The sequence below is a fragment of the Myxocyprinus asiaticus genome, chromosome 12 (genome assembly GCF_019703515.2).
Source record: "Myxocyprinus asiaticus isolate MX2 ecotype Aquarium Trade chromosome 12, UBuf_Myxa_2, whole genome shotgun sequence".
Classification (NCBI taxonomy): domain Eukaryota; kingdom Metazoa; phylum Chordata; class Actinopteri; order Cypriniformes; family Catostomidae; genus Myxocyprinus; species Myxocyprinus asiaticus.
Window position 1 is genome coordinate 11917264 of NC_059355.1, and position 22953 is coordinate 11940216.

At 39.9% G+C, this 22953-nt stretch overlaps 1 protein-coding gene across 3 annotated transcripts in view; it reads right to left on the minus strand.

Moving 5' to 3' along the window:
• LOC127448674 (vitamin D3 hydroxylase-associated protein-like) overlaps positions 1-22007 on the minus strand; it is a 53118-nt gene extending 31111 nt beyond the window's left edge. For all 3 annotated transcript variants that reach the window (XM_051711393.1, XM_051711392.1, XM_051711394.1), the window contains exons 1-9: positions 21626-22007; positions 13970-14083; positions 13522-13662; positions 13298-13431; positions 5827-6033; positions 2940-2980; positions 2706-2830; positions 2464-2589; positions 329-426 (exon numbers count right to left, since the gene is read on the minus strand). In XM_051711393.1, the coding sequence (XP_051567353.1) occupies positions 329-426; positions 2464-2589; positions 2706-2830; positions 2940-2980; positions 5827-6033; positions 13298-13431; positions 13522-13662; positions 13970-14083; positions 21626-21838 (1199 nt within the window). In that variant the 5' untranslated portion in view covers positions 21839-22007. The remainder of the gene's footprint in view (positions 1-328; positions 427-2463; positions 2590-2705; positions 2831-2939; positions 2981-5826; positions 6034-13297; positions 13432-13521; positions 13663-13969; positions 14084-21625) is intronic.
• Between the last annotated feature and the right edge of the window lie 946 nt (positions 22008-22953).

Genomic DNA, 22953 nt, shown 5'->3' on the forward strand with positions numbered 1-22953 from the left:
AATTTAAGAAGAAAAAAAGTTACAACAAAGAAAAAAGTTATCACATACTATGAAAAAAAATCTAACCCTCATGTTCTGTTAAGATTGACTTCTTCTAATTTTTCTTTTCAAGGTCCCAGAGAACCCAATGATGTATGAGTAAAAATAATAGTCATTTTGAAATTAACCTCTTATTTTCAGTTCAACTTTTCACTCAAATTCTTATGCTGGTAATATATTTTATCATTTAAAAAACTGAATTAGAAAAATGCATTTGCAGAGTTTGTGAGTGATGGCTGTAACTATGAATAAGATGTTAATCTTGTGAATCTGCTGATAACAGACTTACAGATGACTCAGGAGGGTAGCAGCTCCATCGGCCATGACCCCTCTAAAAGCCAGTTCAGTGATGGCAAAGAAGAGCCGCGGCGGTTTGAACGGAACCAGCTGAAATTTGAATGACACATCCAGAACATCAGACCAACTTGCCCAGTCTGCACACAAAACTACAGGTCTCAGGCAAACTAAGCATTCATACTAAAATACATACAGAAAAATATTCTGCACAATGTGTTGACATCAGTATTTCCCTCTGATTTTTTAATAACATTACTAATAATATTAACAATATAATATTAATAGGCCTGTTGATTTAACATGTTTGTTTAGTGTGATTAATTATTTAAAAAAAATTAAACACAATTAATCATGACCCCTGATCATGCATAAAGTCCCTAGGTGGTTTGAAGATGTGTTTTTCAAAGTTTCAAACAACGTTCGCAAAAAACGTAGCACTTATGGTGCAAGATGCTGAAAAGTTGGCAACCCTAGACATGATGCAACCAAAATAACAAAATTATTGAATTGCTAATATTAATATCTGTATTTGTGGGGAATTGGGGGGAGCTATGTATATAATCAGCAATATTGACATACTGAATGCAATGAATTGCTATTACTTTATTTAATCTGCCTATCATGTAATTAATTTTATTAAAAATGTTAATTGATTGACTGCCCTAATTATTGGTATTAATTATATTTATTGCAATTATTAAAAAAAACAATAGCATTTAGGCAACATTTTAATAGTTTATTTTTTATGTTTTTTATTTATTTTGACAATTGATGTTCTAATGATAGTGTAAACCTTTCAAAACAGACCTCCCATTACCAAGATTGTTAAAGGGATAGTTCACCCAAAATTGAAAATTCTCTCATCATTTACTCACCTTCATGCCATCCCAGATGTGTATGACTTACTTTCTTTTGCAGAACACAAACAAAGATTTTTAGAAGAATATCTCAGCTCTGTAGGTCCATACAATGCAAGTGAATGGTGACCAGTACTTTGAAACTCCAAAAAGCACATAAAGGCAGCATAAAAGTAATCATACGACTCCAGTAGTTAAATCTATATTTTCAGAAGCGATATTTTCCTTTTTGTACTATAAATTCTCCTCCCTGCCCAGTGGGTGGTTATATGCACAAGGAATGTGAATCACCATAAACTAAAGAAGAAGAATGTAAAAGTGGACATTTATAGTAAAAAAGGACTTAAATAGTGATCTGTTTTTCACCCACACCTATCATATCACTTCAGGAGACATGGATTTAACCACTGGAGTCTTATGGATTACTTTTATGCTCCCTTTATGTGCTTTTTTATGACCTTTAAAGTTCTGGTCACCATTCACTTGCATTACATGGAACTACGGAGCTGAGATATTCTTCTAAAAATCTTTGTTTGTGTTCTGCAGAAGAAAGAAAGTCATACACAGTTGGATGGATTGAGAGTGAGTAAATGATGAGCGAATGTTCATTTTTGGTGAACTGCCCTTTAAGTGATGATATACGCTTCTGAAGAAGTCACAAGTCAGTGTGATTTCAAAATAACTTTTAAGTAATAGTGTTTAACACTCAAATTCCCAGTGACAAACTACACCACTCACAATTCTGAAGGGAGATCATCCAATCAGACACTGTTACCATGGAGATGCAAACTGTGTCAAAAGAGCTCAGCAGCGACTGGCCACTCCCATAAAGCATTGCGAATGACATAACCCAGTCAGTTCCCCTATCCTCAAACTATTATATATTTTTCAATAAACTTTGTAAACATATAATCAATGACTATAAGTAAATACTGTATATTGCACTGTCATTTTTTGTTCGATTACATAATTTGCAATGCTTCATCATGGGACTGTAGTTCATTCACTCATTAAAAAATGCAAGCTTTTTTTCTGATTTTCATATAACTTTAGCTTTGAATCAAAGTATGCAATGTTGTGATTATGTTGTGGTTGCTTTGGTTCAAGGCATAAAACTCTTTAATAAAAATTCTTTGACATGCCTAGAGGGAAAATGAATGGGGAAAAAAAGTCCTGAAACCAAGACGGCTGAAAAAGTGGGCAGTCACTGTTGCACTCTTTAGCAGTGCAGGAAACACACCAATTAGACATGAGCAGTTTAACTGTATACCGTGTGTCCCGCTCTCTCTAGGAGGTCCTTGGTTTCCCTGAAGGCCCTGGCCATGCTCGGAGATGGCAGCAGGTTACCGTCGTTCTCATAGTAACCAATTCTCAGGGGCTCTGAGCACTCGTACACCTGTTTAATAAGAGCAAAGGTGTTGTAGACTCTAAGGACAAGTGTTCGGTAACCTTTGAATTCACATGAAACATACACAGGCCTGTTGCATCTGTGCACTGTATATACAGAAGTACCTCTTGGTTGAATGGTATGGGGGGGACGGTGGGGTCCAAGGTAAACATGTCCTGACAGAGCAGTGCCCGCATACACAGTGCCAAACTCTCAACATCTCTCGCCATCGGGCCAAGAGATGAAAACACTACAAATCAACACAAAACAACACTGAGATGTCTTATATGTTGTTCTACATATGATGCTGTTTGTGTGTAATATAAAATTCAATGGTAGGATGATGTTCATAATCTCACCTGCATTCTGGCCTTTATTGCAAGAACTGGCTCCACGTAAACTACATAAAGATGATTGAAGAATAAAACAAAGTTCAAGAAAATCAGCGTGAATAAATACAAAACATATCTACAAAAGACCCATAAAATGAATCTCACAAAACTGTTCAAGAACATGTCCAGGTCATTTCTTTGTTTTTGTTTTTTATTTTACCCCAAGATCAAAATAAAGAAATTCTATTTTTCATAAACAATAATTTTTCATAAATGTTGTATTATTTTTAATTTCCACTACTTAAAAAATTATTATCAAAATATTTTTACTGTATAACAATTTTACATTTTTTTTACAATTACAACTTTAATATCTTAACAGTAATTATTATTATTATTAACAATGATTATGATAACAATTATTACTATTACAGTAATTACAATTAATACAGACAGACAGACAGACAGAAAGATAGATAGATAGATAGATAGATAGATAGATAGATAGGGCTGTCGATTTAACATATTAATTTAATGTGATTAATAATATGAAAAATAAAATGTAAAAAAATTAACACAATGCCCCCGGTCCGTATGTAAATTCGATAAGGAATGTTCCGAATGAAATGGAAATAAAACAAAAAAAATTGGACTTTTAAGCCACTTTTTAAATTGTATAAAGGCTTTATTTTCCTGCTGACAAAAGAAATGTATATTAGGTAATGTATTAGAATTATCTGAATTATAACATTTATTATATATTATATTTTTAATTATTTCATTGTTATATGCTAAATTATTTTTATTAGGGGGCATTTCTCAGTAAATATTGATGTATGTGATTAATTGTGAAAATAAATTGGCACATCATGTCATTAATTTGAAAATATACTCATATACAACGATCAGCCACAACATTAAAACCACCTGCCTAATATTATGTAGGTCCCCATCGTGCCACCAAACAGCGCCAACCCGCATCTCAGAATAACATTCTACTCTTCTCACCACAATTGCACAGAGCGGTTATGCCATTTTTTTTTCTGGTAAATGGCTGTGTGAAGTTTGAGTCCACTTATGAAAATATTTCTATTTAGCATTTTTCTAATTTAATCATTTATTTTTCATTACAAATGATATTATCAGCATAACAGTTTGGGAAAAATGTGTGCAAAACCCGATGATCATGATACTGCATGCGGTCCTGCATTCTGCAGTTTTCACAGAGCATCTTGTGAAAATGCTTTAATGAAAGAAAACCTGTCCTTTTGAACAAAATGAGTTACAGTTAATGTCACAAATTTGCTTATTTGATTACTGATCACGAAATTGTGTGGAATACACATGCTGCACAAGTCTTTTGGGTATACTGCAGTCTCGTCACATTTTAACTTTTGATTTAGCCTCCCATTCAGTTCATGAAAACATGCTGCATGATCATGAGGAAGGATTACATCAAGATGTAGATTGGAATACAATCTACATCACAATCTACAATAGTCTACTCCTCTACCGCCATTGCTGGCGTGCCAGTGATTACCCCTCCACGTGCCAGTGCTGGCATGCATGCCATAGGTTGCCGACCCTGCCGTAGACTATGTCAGTTCGAACCAGTCTGGCCATTCTCTGTTGACCTCTCTCATCAACAAGGCATTTCCATTCACAGAACTGCCCCTCACTGGATGTTTTTGTTTTTGGCACCATTCAGAGTAAATTCTAGAGATTGTTGTGTGTGAAAATCCCGGGAGATCAGCAGTTACAGAAATACACAAACCAGCCCGTCTGACACCAACAATCATCCATGCGATTATCTAATCAGCCAATCGTGTGGCAGCAGTGCAGTGCATAAAATCATGCAGACACAGGTCAGGAACCTCAGTTAATGTTCACATCATCAGAATGGGGAAAAATGTGATCTCAGTGATTTGTACCGTGGCATGCAAGATGGGCTGGTTTGAGTATTTCTGTAACTGCTGATCTTCTGGGATTTTCATGCACAACAGTCTCTAGAATTTCCTCCGAATGGTACCAAAAACAAAAAACATCCAATGAGTGGCAGTTCTTTGGATGGAAATGCATTGTTGATGAGAGAGGTCAACAGAGAATGGCCAGACTGGTTCGAACTGACAAAGTCTACGGTAACTCAGATAACCGCTCTGTACAATTGTGGTGAGAAGGATACTAATAGCATCTCAGAATGCTATTCTGAGATTCGGGTTGGCACTGTTTTGGCGGCACTAGGGGGACCTAGACAATATTAGGCAGGTGGTTTTATTGTTGTGGCTGATTGGTGAACATATACTGTATAATATATATATTAAACCATTTATATATTAAATAAACATATGTTAAATCGATAGCCCTTTACTGTATTCATTCGATTAATTATATGAAAAATAATGTGTTAACAAAATGCAATTAATCCTCTCAACCTGTACATAAATTCTTTAAGGAATGCTCCAACTATTATAGAAATTTAAACATGTACCGCCTTGATGCAGTAGGGGGCAGTCAGCACTCCATCTGTACAGGCAACATGCCTCGTCAAACCAACGAGCAGGTAGCTCATCCTTCCACAGACGCGCTTTTGCGCTCAAAGTCAGCTGGACTGAGCTGGGATCTCGAGATGGGTTTTTTTAAAGTTTCAAACTATGTATAACTTGGCACATCATCTTAAAAACACAGCGCTTAAGACTAGAGGCACTGAAATCTAGTGAGACTTGACACAACCAAAGTGAAACGCTTCAAAAGCGTCCATCTGACGCACAAGCGCATAGCCAACCAACAATAGAGCAGAGGGAAGTAGGCCAATAAAAGGGTTGTATTCAATAATATGGAAATGTGAACTCTTTCCTGTAACTTCCTCTTCATATTCTGTATTCCCACACAAATGAGATAAAAGATGCTTAAGAACCTTATCCTGTTTGATGTGGGCTTAAATCCACAGATCCCACAGAAGGCTGAAGGGATGCGAATGCTCCCGCCAATATCAGTGCCCAGACCCAGGATGGACCCGCCTCCACCAATCAGAGCACCCTCCCCTCCGGACGAACCACCACAGGTCTTCTGAAGGTTAAAGGGGTTCCGGCTTTGCCCATAAATGGGGTTACTGCAGTCGTAACTACAGAAGATACAAGAGGTTTCGGTTGGCTCCAGTCAAGCTAAGTGAGAAGGTCTCAATGAACAGAGTTAATTAAACTGTAAGGAGAGTAACTTGAGGTAGTGAATAATTGATCTCAATGCATGTGAGCTATAACAGGTTTGAAAAAACATTATGGAGAATAGACAATGTGGGTTGGACCACATACCTAAAGAAAACAAATAATCAACAATTACACAATAAAAACGTGAATAAAAGATAAGGAGATCAACCAAGGCTTTCAAGCACTTGCACATTCTGAAATAGACAGTCATACACTGCCTGAAAAAAAAAAAAAAAAAAAACTGCAGTTTGGATTTAAGGCAGTGTTATGATCTGGGATTGCTTCAATTGGTCAGGTCTAAGCTCAGCAACGTTATGCGGCAATAAAATTAAGTCAGCTGACTACCTGAATGTACTGACCAGGTTATCCCATCAATGGATTTTTTCTTCCCTGATGGCACGGGCATATTCCAGGATGACAATGCGAAGATTCCTCGGGCTCAAATTGTGAAAGAGTGGTTCAGGGAGCATTAGGAATCCTTTTTACACATGAATTGGCCACCACAGAGTCCTGACCTTAACCCTATTGAAAATCTTTGGGATGTGCTGGAGAAGACTTTACGGAGTGGTTCGACTCTCCTGTCATGAATGCAACTCTGGATGGAAATAAATGTTGTGACGTTGCATAAGGTTGTCGAAACAATGCCACGACAAAGGCGCGCCATAATTAAAGCTAAAGGCAGTCTAACGAAATAGTAGAGTATGACTTTTCTTTGGCCAGGCAGTGTATGTTATACAGTAGGGTTTGAATTCATATTGGCTTTTAAAAATACAATTTGATTCTGGAATTTTAACTTCATTTAATTTGAGGTAGGAAATTGGATGCCGAATAATAATAAACTTTTTGAATTCAAGGAAGTAAAATGGAATGAAATACAAAAAAGTATGGTGTAGCATAGTTTACTGTAGGTTAATTTCCCTAAAAGTCTTTACAATGGAGCCAAACAACCTAAAGCTGTGTTATTTTGTTGAATTTCTTTGAATTGCAATTTAATAAATTCCTCTTTCCTCCATTTCAACATCCTGTGAGGCGTGGCCAATTCAATTTAAGTTCCAATAAAGCGCAACATTGCCCGCCCACTTCTATAAGCCATTTTTAATTGGCTCTGGAACTATTTTTCCCATTCATTTTTTCCACTGGTGTTGCACAAAATACTTTTTAAAAGACTTCTAAGCCATGAATGAAACCAACTAGCTTTAAAGTGAATCACAACATTTTAATAAGCACTTTATACTTTAATTCAAAGCAAATCTTTGAAAATCTGACAAGAAGTACAAGATGTACTTAATGTTCATTATAAGTTTAGAAACCATTTATTTTAAGTTTATTGAAAAATAATTAGATATATACAAATATCATTATCAATTACATATTGTGTATACAAAAAGTAATTTGAGAGTGTAGGGAGACAAAATCAATTGGATCATTCACAAATTCTGGTATTAAGACTGATGGCTTCAACAGAAGCATATCCATTAACAACCTCGGAGCTCACAGTAGGTCTGTCTGTCTTTTAAAAGTTTATCTTTAAAAAAATTATTGTTAAAAATAAATTCCCCTATGGTGAAAATGAATGTGGTTTTTACTTCCGGAACCAGACTTGCGCCTATTCAACATCCAGTGGGGCCAATTCAAATTCTTACTCAATGACTGAAAGACAGCCAATTCTTAAAGGAATATTCCGATTTCAATACAAGTTAAGCTCAATAGGCAGCATTTCTGGCATAATATTGATTACCACAAATGTATTTTGAATCCCTCCTTTCCTTAAAAAAAAAAAAAAAAAAGCAAAAATCTGGGTTACAGTGAGGCACTTACAATGGAAGTGAATAGGGGCCAATTTTTGAACATTAAAATACTTACTTTTTCAAAAGTATAGCCACAAGACGTGTGTAAACATGATTTTAGTGTAATAAAATCACTTAACCTTTTCTGTGTAAAGTTATAGCCAACTTCGGTACCATGACGATGTAATGTCAACAAACCCTAAAACCCTAAATGACTGTAAAAATGAAAATTTAAACAACTATACAGCTCAAATAATACACGAGTTAACAGAAGAATGAATGCAAGTACTTTAATACATTTCTAAGCTTCACATTTCTGTTTAAACCCTCCAAAAATTGGCCACATTCACTTCCTTTGTAAGTGCCTCACTGTAACCTTGATTTTTGCTTTTTTAAAGAAAACGGGTGACGAGTCTGTGGCAGCGGGGGCATGGTCAAGTATCTCTCCGGAGAGAGAGAAAGTGGTAAGGGCGCTTACACCCGAGCTAAATTTTGTCTAACACCTGTCTCTAATTTCAGTGAGCACGGGGAGAGCGGCATAAAAGAGCCACACCACCAGTAGACGAGAGAGAGAGCCTGGGTCCCCAGAGTTATTACTGTGAAGCTGTTTTATTATTGTGATACTAAAGAGATCATATTGTGAAGCTGAGAGTTAATTATTGTGAAGTTGAAGAGATTATTATTGTGAAGCCGAGAATTTATTATTGTGAAGCTGAGATCAGTGTGGTCATTAAAAAGCCTTACCTGTGAGTAGAGCAACCTGCCTCCCGTGTCCTCCTTAACGACTGTCCACTAACCTGGTGCCGAAACCCGGGAGCAATTTTTGGTTGAAGATGGACGGAAGTCGCCCCGTAGAGTCCTCCCAGTTGGCCGAGATCCTCCAAGCCCTCGCTGGCTTACATCGGAGCCACCAGCAAACCCTGCTTGAGCTCCGGCAAGATCAGGATCGCCGGTTTGTGGAACTCCTACGTGCTCAAGCAGAGGGCTGGCAGGCGATCCGGAGCCTCCTCAGCCAGGAGGCGTCCCCAGCCGTGACCCCAGACACCCACATGCCCTTGCCCCCGCCTGCGTTACAGAAGATGGGGACGGCGGACGACCCCGAGGCGTTCCTGGACTTATTTGAACGTACCGCCAAGATCTGGGGCTGGCCGCTCAGCCAGTGGGCAGCCCGACTTATTCCGCTGTTGTCCGGGGAAGCCCAGCTCAACAACTGCCGGCGACGAGCCTCCTGGCTTATGGTGATTTAAAAAAAGCCATCCTACAACGGGTTGGGCGGAGTCCGGAGGAGAGTCGTCAACTCTTCCGGAACCTGAAGCTGGAAAGCTCCGACTGCCCGTTTGCCTTTGCCCAACGGCTCCATGACGCCTGCCGAAGATGGTTGCTAGCGGGGGACAGCAGCGTTGACGGGATCATTGACCAGGTGGTACTGGAGCAACTAATACATCGACTGCCAAAGGGGACGGCGGAGTGGGTCCAGTGCCACCACCCGGCGTCGCTGGAGGAAGCCGTCCGGCTTGCGGAGGACCACATGGCGGCGATCCCGATGGCGGAAGAGCCCTCCTACTCTCTCTCTCTTCCCCCTGTCTCATTCCCCTCCCCTCTCTCCTCTCGTTCTGCTCTCTCCCCTGGGCCCATTCCTGCCCCACGCAGATGAGGAGGACTTCAGCCACCGAGACCAGTTCCCCGGGCGTGGGAGGCGACACCTTCCCCTACCCCGATGCCCTGCCGCTCTCCCCCTCAGGGAGGGGCACCCGCCGATGCAAGTGCGGGTGTAGCGCCTGGGCCAGCCTGCTGGAGGTGCGGGGACCCGGACCACTTCCGGGATCAGTGCCCTCTGATGGAGCTGGGGATGGTGGTGCGGGTCTCTGACTTCCCACAGGCTGCCCCCGACCGGTCTGGAGTGTACCGGATACCGGTAAGTGTCAAGGGGGGGTACTCACCAAGCGTTGGTGGACACCGGGTATAATCAAACCACTATCCACCAACACTTGGTTCAACCAGAGGCGTTGGGCACTGCTCGATTTTATTCAACATTGGATTTGACGAAGGATTATTGGCAGATCCCCTTGACACCAGTTTCCCGTAAAAAAAACCACCTTCTCCACACCGTTTGGATTACACCAGTTTGTGACACTCCCGTTCGGTTTGTTTGGAGCCCCGGCTACATTTCAATGTCTCATGGACCGAATCCTCTGACCGCATTCAGCTTACGCCGCTGCCTATTTAGATGACATGATCATTTACAGCAATGATTGGCAGCGGCACATGCAACATCTGAGGGCGGTTCTGAGATCACTGCGCCGAGCGGGACTCACAGCAAACCCAAAGAAGTGCACAATTGGGCGGGTGGAGGTACGGTATCTGGGGTTCCACTTGGGCCACGGGCAGGTGCGGCAATTGCGACCTGCGTTCATGCAAGTTAAAGCCGCACTTTGCGGGGGGCTGCTTTTACATTCACCTGACTTCTCCCTTCCTTTTTTTTTTTACAGACAGATGCTTCAGACAGGGGGCTGGGGGCCGTACTCTCACAGGTGGTGGAGGGGGAGGAGCGCCCGGTGCTGTACATTAGCCGTAAGCTCTCGTTGAGGGAAACTAAGTACAGCACCGTGGAAAAGGAGTGTCTCGCCATCAAGTGGGCAGTCCTCACTCTCCGATACTACCTGTTGGGGCAGGCCTTCACCCTCTGTTCCGATCACGCCCCGCTCCAGTGCTCCACCGCATGAAAGATACCAACGCGCGGATCACCTGTTGGTATCTGGCTCTTCAGCCGTTTAAGTTCAAGGTGGTCCACAGACCGGGAGCGCAGATGGCTGTCGCCGACTTCCTTTCCAGGAATGGGGGGAGAGTGGTAGGCAGGCCGGATGCCTCCCCGGCCTGAGTCGGGCGGTAGGAATATGTGGCAGCGTGGGACGTGGTCAAGCATCATTCTGGAGAGAGAGAAAGTGGTAAGGGCGCTTACACCTGAGCTAAATTATGTCTAACACCTGTCTCTAATTTCAGTGAGCACAGGGAGTGCGGCTAAAAGAGCCACGCTGCCAGTAGACGAGAGAGAGAGACTGGGTCCCCAGAGTTATTACTGTGAAGCTGTTTTATTATTGTGACACTAAAGAGATCATATTGTGAAGCTGAGAGTTTATTATTGTGAAGTTGAAGAGATTATTATTGTGAAGCCGAGAATGTATTATTGTGAAGCTGAGATCAGTGTGGTCATTAAAAAGCCTTACCTGTGAGTAGAGCAACCTGCCTCCCGTGTCCTCCTTAACGACTGTCCACTACAGAATCGAAATTAATTTTTGTGTTAATCAACATTATGCCACAAATGCTGTCGATTGAGCTTAACTTCTACTGAACCTGGAATATTCCTTTAAATTCAAAACATTGCTCAACACCATTTACAAATAAAGACTATATAGTAGGAAAGTCTCTTTCTTAGAGAGGTAAACAAGGTGGTAGTCAACTTACACCTCTCATAAAAGGTTGAGGAGCTAAAGGTGTTTGATATCATCCAAGTGTTTATGAGTAGTGTCAAACCATTTTGTTTTGCAAACTATATAAAGGTTTTACATTGACATGGTCATGCTTGGTACAGTACACCTGATCTTACACAATGGCTGCATTTCATATAATCATGCAAAGCACTGAGAAAATCCACAAAATTGCTGTTCATAATATTATGATGCCATCGTGTTTAACAGATGTAACTAAACACAGAGTTGTAGAGCTCTTTAGATGAAAGGCTTCTGCACACCATTATAAAGGTCTGTAGGACAGAGTTCAAGCTATTTCATCTGACCAAACTAATTTTAGAATTAGTTCTATTTAATATTAGGCGTTTGCCCTTTACCATGACTTGTTCCTTGGATAGCGAGTGGTTTCCAAATAGTACCAAATAAATAGCAGCTTTGTGAAGCGAACAGGCAAATTCCAAGAAGAAATTTCCATTTTATTATAACAGGTTAACATCCATAACATTTCACATATTTCCATCCAAAATGTATTGACTTTTATTTGGTTGGGCTTGTCAATGTACTGTTTACCACATTAACTAAACTGGCAACTTTCACAGCCAAATCTCCAGTAAATGAGCATGATTTTTTTTTCCATGACCACTGCAGTCATTCTTGATTTCTAAATCAGGATTTTTTTATAACCGATGAAACATTTTTGAGCTGTGCATAATTATTAAAATATATATTAACCATAGAAATTTCCATTCCTTGTCCACAACACTTTAAAGAATATTCCGGGTTCAATACAAGTTAAGCTCAATCGACAGCATTTGTGGCATAATGTTGATTACCACAAAAATTTATTTTGCCTCGTCCATCCTTTTCATTAAAACAAAATGCAAAAATCTGAGTTACAGTAAGACATTTACAATGGAAGTGAATAGGGGCCAATCTGTAAATGTTAAAATACTCACTCTTTCAAAACTATAGTCACAAGACGTAAACAATATGTCTGTTAACATGATTTTAGTGTGAATCCAATTCAACATTTATATCCAATTTACAACTTTGTTGCCATGAAAACATAACGGCATAAACACTAAAACAACAACAAAAATGTCAATTTAAACATTTTAACAGAAGAATTAAAATAAAAGTGCTTTTATAAAATTAAAAGCTTCGCATTTCTGCCTTTGAACCATCCAAAAATTGGCCCCATTCACTTCCATTGTAAGTGCCTCACTAGAACCCTGATTTTTGCCTTTTTTTCTTCTTCTTTTTTTTTTTTAAAGAAAAAGGACAGATGAGTCAAAATTAGTTTTTGTACTAATCAACATTATGCCACAAACGCTGTCGATTGAGCTTAACTTCTACTGAACACGGAATATTCCTTTAGAGTTTTGGACTTGTCCCCCGTTTACTTGAAAAAAGCAAAACTTTAGGTAACAGTGAGGCACTTAATTTTATAAAAGCACTTACATGAATTCTTCTGTTAAAATTTGTGTAATATTTGAGTTGTAAATCAGTGTTTTAACAATCAGTTTAGAGTTTTAGGGTTAACACTGTTATGTCGTCATGGCAACAAAGTTGTAAATTCGCATATATCTTTAAACAGAAATGTTAGTAAGCCACATCACACTAAAATCATGTTAACACACATATTATTTACGTCTTCTGGCTATAATTTTGAAACAATGAGTATTATAATGTTTACGGATTGGCTCCCTTTCACTTCCATTGTAAGTGCCTCACTGTCAACTTGATTTTTGCTTTTTTTAAAGAAAAACTAATTTGTCTGGTAATCAACATTATGCCACAAATGCTGTTGATTGAGCTTAACTTGTGTCTCAAGTAAATCAATGTTTAGATCTTTTTCCTAGAGAACAAGTGAAAAATAATGATTATGAAAATGATTTTGTGTCCAGGACACAAAAGCATTTCCTTACTTGAGAAGACCTTGTGGCACATTCGTTTTGACAAACGGGACCGCACCCTGCCTCTTCAGCACCGCAACGACCACACTGTCCATAACCGCAGGCTGATCCAACTTAGACAACACGCCACATGAAGAGTCATGACCCTGTACAAACAAACAGGAAGTTACGTGCACTAAACATGCAGAAAAGCACCTCTCTTTACCTGTATAAATACTTCACACTTTCATATTCACTTTATATCCGAGGTTGTCCTTGATGCTTATTGGTACTCCATATAGAAGTCCTTTTTTGTACGTGTTGACGTCCCTCAGTTGATCTACAGAGTCCATCAGCATCACAGTGTTGCAGTTCAGTTTATTGTTCACCTCCAAAGCCTTTGAAATCAAACAATAGACATCATACTTATCAATGTTTGATTTTTGTTTAATTTTGTACGATACACTATTTTGGTACTATGTTGAGACGTCACTTGATGTCTAATATAAAATCTGAGTATTGAAGAAAACAGTTGAAAAGCACTACTAAACTATTTCGTAAATGGTTTGTAGACAAAGTTGCACAAGATGGGTCAATGTCTCAGTAGGGTCATTTCACATAGGTCAATGCCAATTGCAGACCTCTAAAACAGGCTGTAAATTGTCATATGCAGAGTTATCCAAAAGCAAAATGATGAGTCACAACCTTTTCCATAAATGCATGAAGCACTGCATCTGGCTGTAGGGATCCTTCCTTCAGTTTCTGAATGAGGTCAGGCAAAGACAAAGAGACTATTGAGCTCTTCTCAAAATCAGGGTTCTGAAAAGATGCAAGAGAGAAACATCAGATATTCTTATATTTGTATACAGTAATATACAGTCCACTAATGAAAATGTTTCACTCTTTTATAATTTAATAATAATACAAATAAAATAATGACAAAATACATTATCAGCATAGCAAATTTTAGTGAAAAGTTGAATTGAAAAATGAATTTGTTAGTAGTTGGTATGTCCCTCTTTTGCTAGAATGACAGCATGCCCCTGAGCTGACATGCACAAAACCTCATCATTCATGTTTTTCAGCATGATTTGAGAATGTTACAAAGTGCATTAGTTCAATTCACAGCATTTGCAGCTTAGTGATGATTTCACAAAAAATAATACAACTCGTCCCTCCTTTATTTAAAAAAATAAATATGCAAAAATCACAGTTACAGTGAGGCACTTCCAATGGAAGTCAATGGGGACAGTCCATAAACATTAAAATACACATTGTTTCAAAAGTATAGCCACAAGATGTAAACATTATAAATGCAAACATGATTTTAGTGTGATAAAATAACTTACTAACCTTTTCTATGTAAAGTTATATCCAACATTACATCTTAGTTTTCATGACAACAAAACCCTGCAATCCCGGTATTGGATACAACTTTACACAGATAAGGTAAATAAGCGATTTTATCACACTAAAATAATGTTAACATATATAGTTTTTTACATCTTGTGGCTATACCTTCGAAACAATGTGTATTTTAATGTTTGTGGACTGTCCCCATTGACTTCCATAGGAAGTGCCTCACTGTAACCACCTTTTTTGTAATAAACAAAAGCGAATTATAATGAATTGTTTGTGGTAATAATCAGCATTATGCCACAAATGTTTGTATTGAACCTGAAACATTTATTTAATATGGTCCTGGGTACAAATTAGAAATAGAAAAATATTCTTTGCTTTTTATTTTTTAAATCCTAAAACTTTGTTTATTTCCAAGATTAATTTAGATTTTGAATACTGGATTTTCTCTGTGGCACTGTACATATTGTATACAATTATTTAATTCTTAAAACATGCACTGAGACCATCAGACACTATAACCATATAATATAATCATAATTTTATAATTCCCTTTAAACTTTTCCAGGTTTTTCCATGACCGCGAGCCCTGTTTTATACAAACTTCTCATTATTTCTATTGATTTTCATAAATGACGTGCATATTAATAAACCCTTATAATTCCAAATACTGTATACCAGGGGTTTTCAAAGTCAAAGACAGTGGGCCTCCCTTGTGACACAACATACACCAGAGGTTTTCCCGCTACCTCAGCATGTTTGGTGTCAGGGTGTCTGCGGAGTTTATCAGGTCGCATGCTGTCATCAACTAAAATCTCCTAACAAGCGACACATAAAGGTCGTGGTGCATCAACTGATCCTGTCCGTGTAAATCCTAAACTTAAATACTGCTCATCTATCGTCTTCTTTTGGGTTTGATCCCTGAAACTGAAGGATTCTAATTTGTTGGTCTCAGAAACCACTCAATTGTAATTACAGTCTAATACGTCACGTCTGCTGCTTTATTGGTGGGCTTGACAAATATCAGAGAACCTTCACAAAGATTCTTGATATATATATATATATATATATTTGCCTGTTATTTTCAGAACTTTTTAAATAATGTTTTAAATATAATATAATAGTTAACCTCACAGGGCTCTGTGCAGGCCAGTCAAGTTCTCCCACACCAAACTCATCCAGCCATGCCTTTATGGACCTTGTTTTGTGCACTGGGGCACAGTCATGCTGGAACAGAAAAGGGCCTTCCCCAAACTGTTTCCACAAAGTTGGAAGCATAGAATTTTCCGAAATGTTAATGCCTCAGCTTACCAAGACCCTGGCTGGATGAGTTTGGTGTGGAAGAACTTGACTGGCCTGCACAGAGCCCTGACCTCAACCCTATCGAACACCTTTGGGATGAACTAGAACGGAGATTGCGAGCCAGGCCCTCTCGTCCAACATCAGTGTCTGACCTCACAAATGCTCTTCTGGTAGAATGGGCAAAAATTTCAACAGACACACTCAAAAATCTTGTAGAAAGCCTTCCCAGAAGAGTGGAAGCTGTTATAGCTGCAAAGGGGGTACCAACTCGATATTAATGCATATGGATTTAGAATGGGATGTCATAAAAGCTCCTGTAGGTGTAATGTGTAGGTGTCCCAATACTTTTGTCCATACTTGAAGTCAGAAGTTTACATACACTTAGGTTGAAATCATTAGAACTCATTTTTTAACCACTCCACAGATTTAATATTAGCAAACTATAGTTTTGGCAAGTCGTTTAGGACATCTACTTTGTGCATGACACAAGTAATTTTTCCAACAATTGTTAACAGACAGACTGTCTCACTTTTAATTGACTATATCACAATTCCAGTGGGTCAGAAGTTTACATACACTAAGTTAACTGTGCCTTTAAGCAGCTTGGAAATTCCAGAAAATTATGTCAAGCCTTTAGACAATTAGCTTCTGATAGGAGGTGTACTTATGGATGTATTTTAAGGCCTACCTTTAAACTCAGTGCCTCTTTGCTTGACATCATGGGAAAATCAAAATAAATCAGTCAAGACTTCAGAAAAACAATTGTGGACCTCCACAAGTCTGGTTCATCCTTAGGAGAAATTTCCAAACACCTGAAGGTACCACGTTTATCTGTACAAACAATAGTACGCAAGTATAAACACTATGGGACCACGCAGCCATTATACTATTCAGGAAGGAGACACATTCTGTCTACTAGTGATGAACGTAGTTTGGTGTGAAAAGTGCAACTCAATCCCAGAATAACAGCAAAGGACCTTGTGAAGATGCTGGAGGAAACAGGTAGACAAATATCTATATCCACAGTAAAATGAGTCCTATATCGACATAACCTGAAAGGCTGCTCAGCAGTGAAGAAGCCAGTGCTCCAAAACTGCCATAAAAAAGCCAGACTGCAGTTTGCAAGTGCACATGGGGACAAAGATCTTACATTTTGGAGAAATGTTCTCTGGTCTAATGAAACAAAAATGTAACTGTTTGGCCATAATGACCATCGTTATGGTTGGAGGAAAACAGGTGAGGCTTGCAAGCCGAAGAACACCATCCCAACTGTGAAGCATGAGGGTAGCAGCATCATGTTGTGGGGGCGCTTTGATGCAGGAGGGACTGGTGCACTTCACAAAATAGATGGCATCATGAGGAAGGAAAATGATTTGGATATATTAAAGCAACATCTCAAGACATCAGCCAGGAAGACATAAAGCTTGGTCGCAAATGAGACTTCCAAATGGACAATGACCCCAAGCATACCTCCAAAGTTGTGGCAAAATGGCTTAAAGACAACAAAGTCAAGGTATTGGAGTGGCCATCACAAAGCCCTGACTTCAATCTGATTAAAAATGTGTGGGCAGAACAGAAAAGGCGTGTGCGAGCAAGGAGGCCTACAGACCTGACTCAGTTACAGCAGTTCTGTCTGGAGGAATAGGCCAAAATTCCAGCAACTTATTGTGAGAAGCTTGTAGAAGGCTACCCAAAACATTTGACCCAAGTTAAATAATTTAAAGGTAATGCTACAAAATACTAAGAAAGTGTATGTAAACTTCTGACCCACTGGGAATGTGATGAAAGAAATAAAAGCTGAAAGAAATCATTCTCTCTACTATTATTCTGACATTTCACATAGTTAAAATAAAGTAGTGATCCTAACTGACCTAAGACAGGGAATGTTTTCTATGATTAAATGTCAGGGTAACAGTTCAAGAATGGGCAAGGAGGAGACGGGAACCGGCTGAACAGTCAATGTAAAGTTTTAATCAGAAACTTAACTTAAAACAAACATAAACAAACACAGACACACATGCAACGTGGCCGCGTGCATCTCTCGCTCTCGAAATGGCGCCTCCGGCTAGTCTTTTCTCCCCCTCCCGGCTGATTAGACTCGTCACACTCCTCCATCGCCGACTCTGGCCGGGGAAACCCCCGGCATGATGCACTCCCCTCCCCTCCCTTCCTGGAGGGGGGCATTGCCCTTCCGTCCGTGCCTGCCGGCAGGTCTTCCCCGCCTTTCTGGAGCCCTGGGAGAGACGAGGGGAGGGAAAGGGGAGAGGGAAAGAACGAGGCGGAGCGACAGAAAGAGAGAAAAACTTAATCGCCGGCTCCCGGACACGCTGTCGCCAGGTCTTCAACCGCTCCTCCGCCCCCTGGCGGATGCCAGCTCGCTCTTCCCCCAGTGGACCGCAGTGAATCTTCCGGCCCTGGCAGACGGAACCGGTCCTCCTCTTCTTTGGCAGACAGCAGTGGTTCCCCCTGGAGGATGGCAGCGGCAAGGACTCCGCAACAGTGCATCCCTCCTCCCTCCCGGGTTTCAGCACCACTGTAACAGTTCAAAGACGGGCAAGGAGGAGGCGGGAAACGGCTGAACGGTCAACATATACTTTACTGATATAAATGAACTTAAAACAAACATAAACAAACACAGACACACATGCAACGTGGCCGCGTGCGTCTCTCTCACGCAAACTGGTGCCTCCGGCTCGTCTTTATCCCCCTCCTGGCTGATTAGCCCAATTCAGGGCCGACCCTGTGTCCTCACGGCCCAGCCCCACCCTCCTCCTCGTTACACTCAGGAATTGTGAAAAACTGAGTTTAAATGTATTTAGCTAAGGTGTATGTAAACTTCTGACTTCAACTGTATAATATATATACACACAGTGCATCCGGAAAGAATTCACAGCGCTTCACTTTTTCCACATTTTGTTATGTTACAGCCTTATTCCAAAATGGATTAAATTCATTATTTTCCTCAATTCTACAAACAATACCCCATAATGACAATGTGAAAGAAGTTTGTTTGAAATCTTTGCAAATTTATTAAAAATAAAAAAAGAAAAAAAAAAGAAAAAAAAAAATCACATGTACATAAGTATTCACAGCCTTTGCTCAATAATTTGTTGAAGCACCTTTGGCACCAATTACAGCCTCAAATCTTTTTGAGTATGATGCTACAAGCTTGGCACACCTATTTTTGGGCAGTTTCTCCCATTCTTCTTTGCAGGACCTCTCAAGCTCCATCAGGTTGGATGGGGAGCGTCAGTGCACAGCCATTTTCAGATCTCTCCAGAGATGTTCAATCGGGTTCAAGTCTGGGCTCTGGCTGGGCCACTCAAGGACATTCACAGAGTTGTCCTGTAGCCACTCCTTTGTTACCTTGGCTGTGTGCTTAGGGTCGTTGTCCTGTAGGAAGATGAACCTTCGCCCCAGTCTGAGGTCCAGAGCGCTCTAGAGCAGGTTTTCATCAAGGATGTCTCTGTACATTGCTGCATTCATCTTTCCCTCGATCCTGACTAGTCTCCCAGTTCCTGCCGCTGAAAAACCTCCCCACAGCATGATGCTGCCACCACCATGCTTCACTGTAGGGATGGTACTGGCCAGGTGATGAGCGGTGCCTGGTTTCCTCCAGACATGACGCTTGCCATTCAGGCCAAAGAGTTCAATCTTTGTTTCATCAGACCAGAGAATTTTGTTTCTCATGGTCTGAGAGTCCTTCAGGTGCCTTTTGGCAAACTCCAGGTGGGCTGTCATGTGTCTTTTACTGAGGAGTGGCTTCCGTATGGCCACTCTACCATACAGGCCTGATTGGTGGAGTGCTGCAGAGATGGTTGTTCTTCTGGAAGGTTCTCCTCTCTCCACAGAGAAACGCTGGAGCTCTGTCAGAGTGACCATCGGGTTCTTGGTCACCTCCCTGACTAAGGCCCTTCTCCCCCAATCGCTCAGTTTGGCCGGGCGGCCAGCTCTAGGAAGAGTCCTGGTGGTTCCAAACTTCTTCTATTTACGGATGATGGAGGCCACTGTGCTCATTGGGACCTTCAATGCTGCAGACAGTTTTCTGTACCCTTCCCCAGATCTGTGCCTCGATACAATCCTGTCTCGGAGGTCTACAGACAATTCCTTGGACTTCATGGCTTGGTTTGTGCTCTGACATGCACTGTTAACTGTGGGACCTTATATAGACAGGTGTGTGCCTTTCCAAATCATGTCCAATCTACTGAATTTACCACAGGTGGACTCCAATCAAGTTGTAGAAACATCTCAAGGATGATCAGTGGAAACAGGATGCACCTGAGCTCAATTTTGAGTGTCATGGCAAAGGCTGTGAATACTTATGTACATGTGATTTTTTTTTTTTCGTTTTTTATTTTTAATAAATTTGCAAAGATTTCAAACAAACTTATTTCACGTTGTCATTATGGAGTATTGTTTGTAGAATTTTGAGGAAAATAATGAATTTAATCCATTTTGGAATAAGGCTGTAACATAACAAAATGTGGAAAAAGTGAAGCGCTGTGAATACTTGTCGGATGCACTGTATATACACACACACACACACACACACACACACACACACACACACTCATCAAAAAATCCTCCATGTGCAGCAATGACAGCTTTGCAGATCCTTCGCATTCTAGCTGTCTGTTTGTCCAGATACTCAGGTGACATTTCACCCCACACTTCCTGTAGCACTTGCCATAGATGTGGCTGTCTTGTCGGGCACTTCTCATGCACCTTACAGTCTAGCTGATCCCATAAAAGCTCAATGGGGTTAAGATCCATATCACCTTTCCAATTATCTGTTGTCCAATGTCTGTGTTTCTTTGCCCACTCTAACCTGTTCTTTTTGTTTTTCTGTTTCAAAAGCGGCTTTTCTTTGTAATTCTTCCCATAAGGCCTGCACCCCTGAATCTTCTCTTTACTATTGTACATGAAACTGGTGTTGAGTGGGTACAATTCAATAAAGCTGTCAGCTGAGGACATGTGAGATGTCTATTTCTCAAACTAGAGACTCTGATGTACTTATCCTCTTGTTTAGTTGTACATCTGGCCTTCCACATCTCTTTCTGTCCTTGTTAGAGTCAGTTGTCCTTTGTCTTTGAAGACTGTAGTGTACACCTTTGCATGAAATCTTCAGTTTTTTTGGCAATTCCAAGCATTGTATAGCCTTCATTCCTCAAAACAATGATTGACTGACGAGTTTCTAGAGAAAACTGTTTCTTTTTTTGCCATTTTTGACCTAATATTGACCTTAAGACATGCCAGTCTACTGCATACTGTGGCAACTCAAAAACAAACACAAAGACAATGTTAAGCTTCATTTAACGAACCAAATACTAATGCTTTCAACTGTGTTTGATATAATGACAAGTGATTTTCTAGTACCAATTTAGCAACTTTTTTCAAATTGTGATGGTGCTGTTTTTTACATCACTAATGTCCTGACTATACTTTGTGATCAGTTGAATGACACTTTGGAGAATAAAAGTACCAATTTCCTTCCGAAACAGCCAAATCTGTACATTATTCCAAACTTTTGGCCGCCAGTGTATACATATTAATTATTTAATAAAAATGTTACCATTCTCTGCGCCTCTCCTGACATGCACTAGCGCCCCCCTGGGTAGGCGCGCCCGCACTTTGAAAACCCCTGCTGTATACCATACATTGAGCATTACAAAATAAAAATACAGATGAACGTTTGTGTACCGTAATTTTAAATTGTTGCACAGCTTGTTCGGCTTGTTGAAAGGACTTATCTCGTCTTTTCCGTGCGTTCAGTATTTTCTTCTTAATCTTCTGCTTATTTATCCATTTTACGAAGAGAAAGAATGCACCTGCACCGCAAGATGCGGCTGCAAATATCGATGTCCAGTTAGTATGTATGCCTGAAAGAAGTTGTTGCAAATTAATTCTCTCCATAACTGCTACTGCAATCAAGTTCAGCGTCTCTGGTGATACTCCGCCGCGCTCAGGATGCCAATGTTCGGAAATCAGCTTCTGTTTGGCCTATAACTTTGGACAGGAGGAAACCACAGAAAGAAAACAAAACGCAAAGAGATTCTCGTGCCATTTCCCGTAGTCTGTTCGAGCTAGAGACGCCCTCTGATGGGGAAAACAATTACACGCATTATGTGTTCATCTAATTTTTCTTTTTTATTATTTGGATATCTCACAATTGCGACAAGATTGGACCTACAATAACACCACAAGACATTTTAAAAAATTATTTTCTTCTTTTAACCGCTCCTTCAGACACCATTTGTATGCTTTCCAACAACTGCCGAACAGCAAGCACAGGATGGAATATCATAGGCAGCATAGAATATGTGATTGTTATACAAAATTCAATACAAATTAAATTTTAATAATAAAAAAAAAAATAGTCGGTGGGGTCCAAAGAAAAACAATACAAATAAAAATGATATAGTTGAGAAATTATAAAACTACAAATTGCTTTTCTGTTTTCACACCATTTTAAAATCATCATGACGTACTTTTCCAGTGGTGTAAGAAATGAATATTGTAAATAAAAAATCTGCCATACATAAATATAAAAAAATATTACAAAAAAATAAAGAGTGCATTAAACGTTGTGTGCTCGTCTTTTTTATGTCTCTTCTCATCGTTCGTCCACTGACGTTCATACACCACGTCAGCAGAGGGCAGTAAAGCGTTTAAAATGTTATGCTTACCAATGCGGTCATGTCTAGAAGGGATCCCTCCTTCGTCAATCTCGCGAGATTCTACAATTCTACAGATTATACATGGCGTGTGAAGTCGCACAGCAACAATGAGCGCTAGTAAAAGATTATTTTAAATTGTCTGTTTTGATAAATAGTCATTCCTGATGATCAATTCAAGCTCTAAAATACATTTTTCACATAATACATTTGATAACTTAATCTCTATTTGTGCTACTGTCTGTCATGAGATAGTGTATGTCAGTGGCGAACTATCAATCAGTGGCAATAGTTGGAATCTTATTGGGTGGTCTAGTGTTAAATAAATTGCTGCGTAAGAGGCTCAGGGTTCTA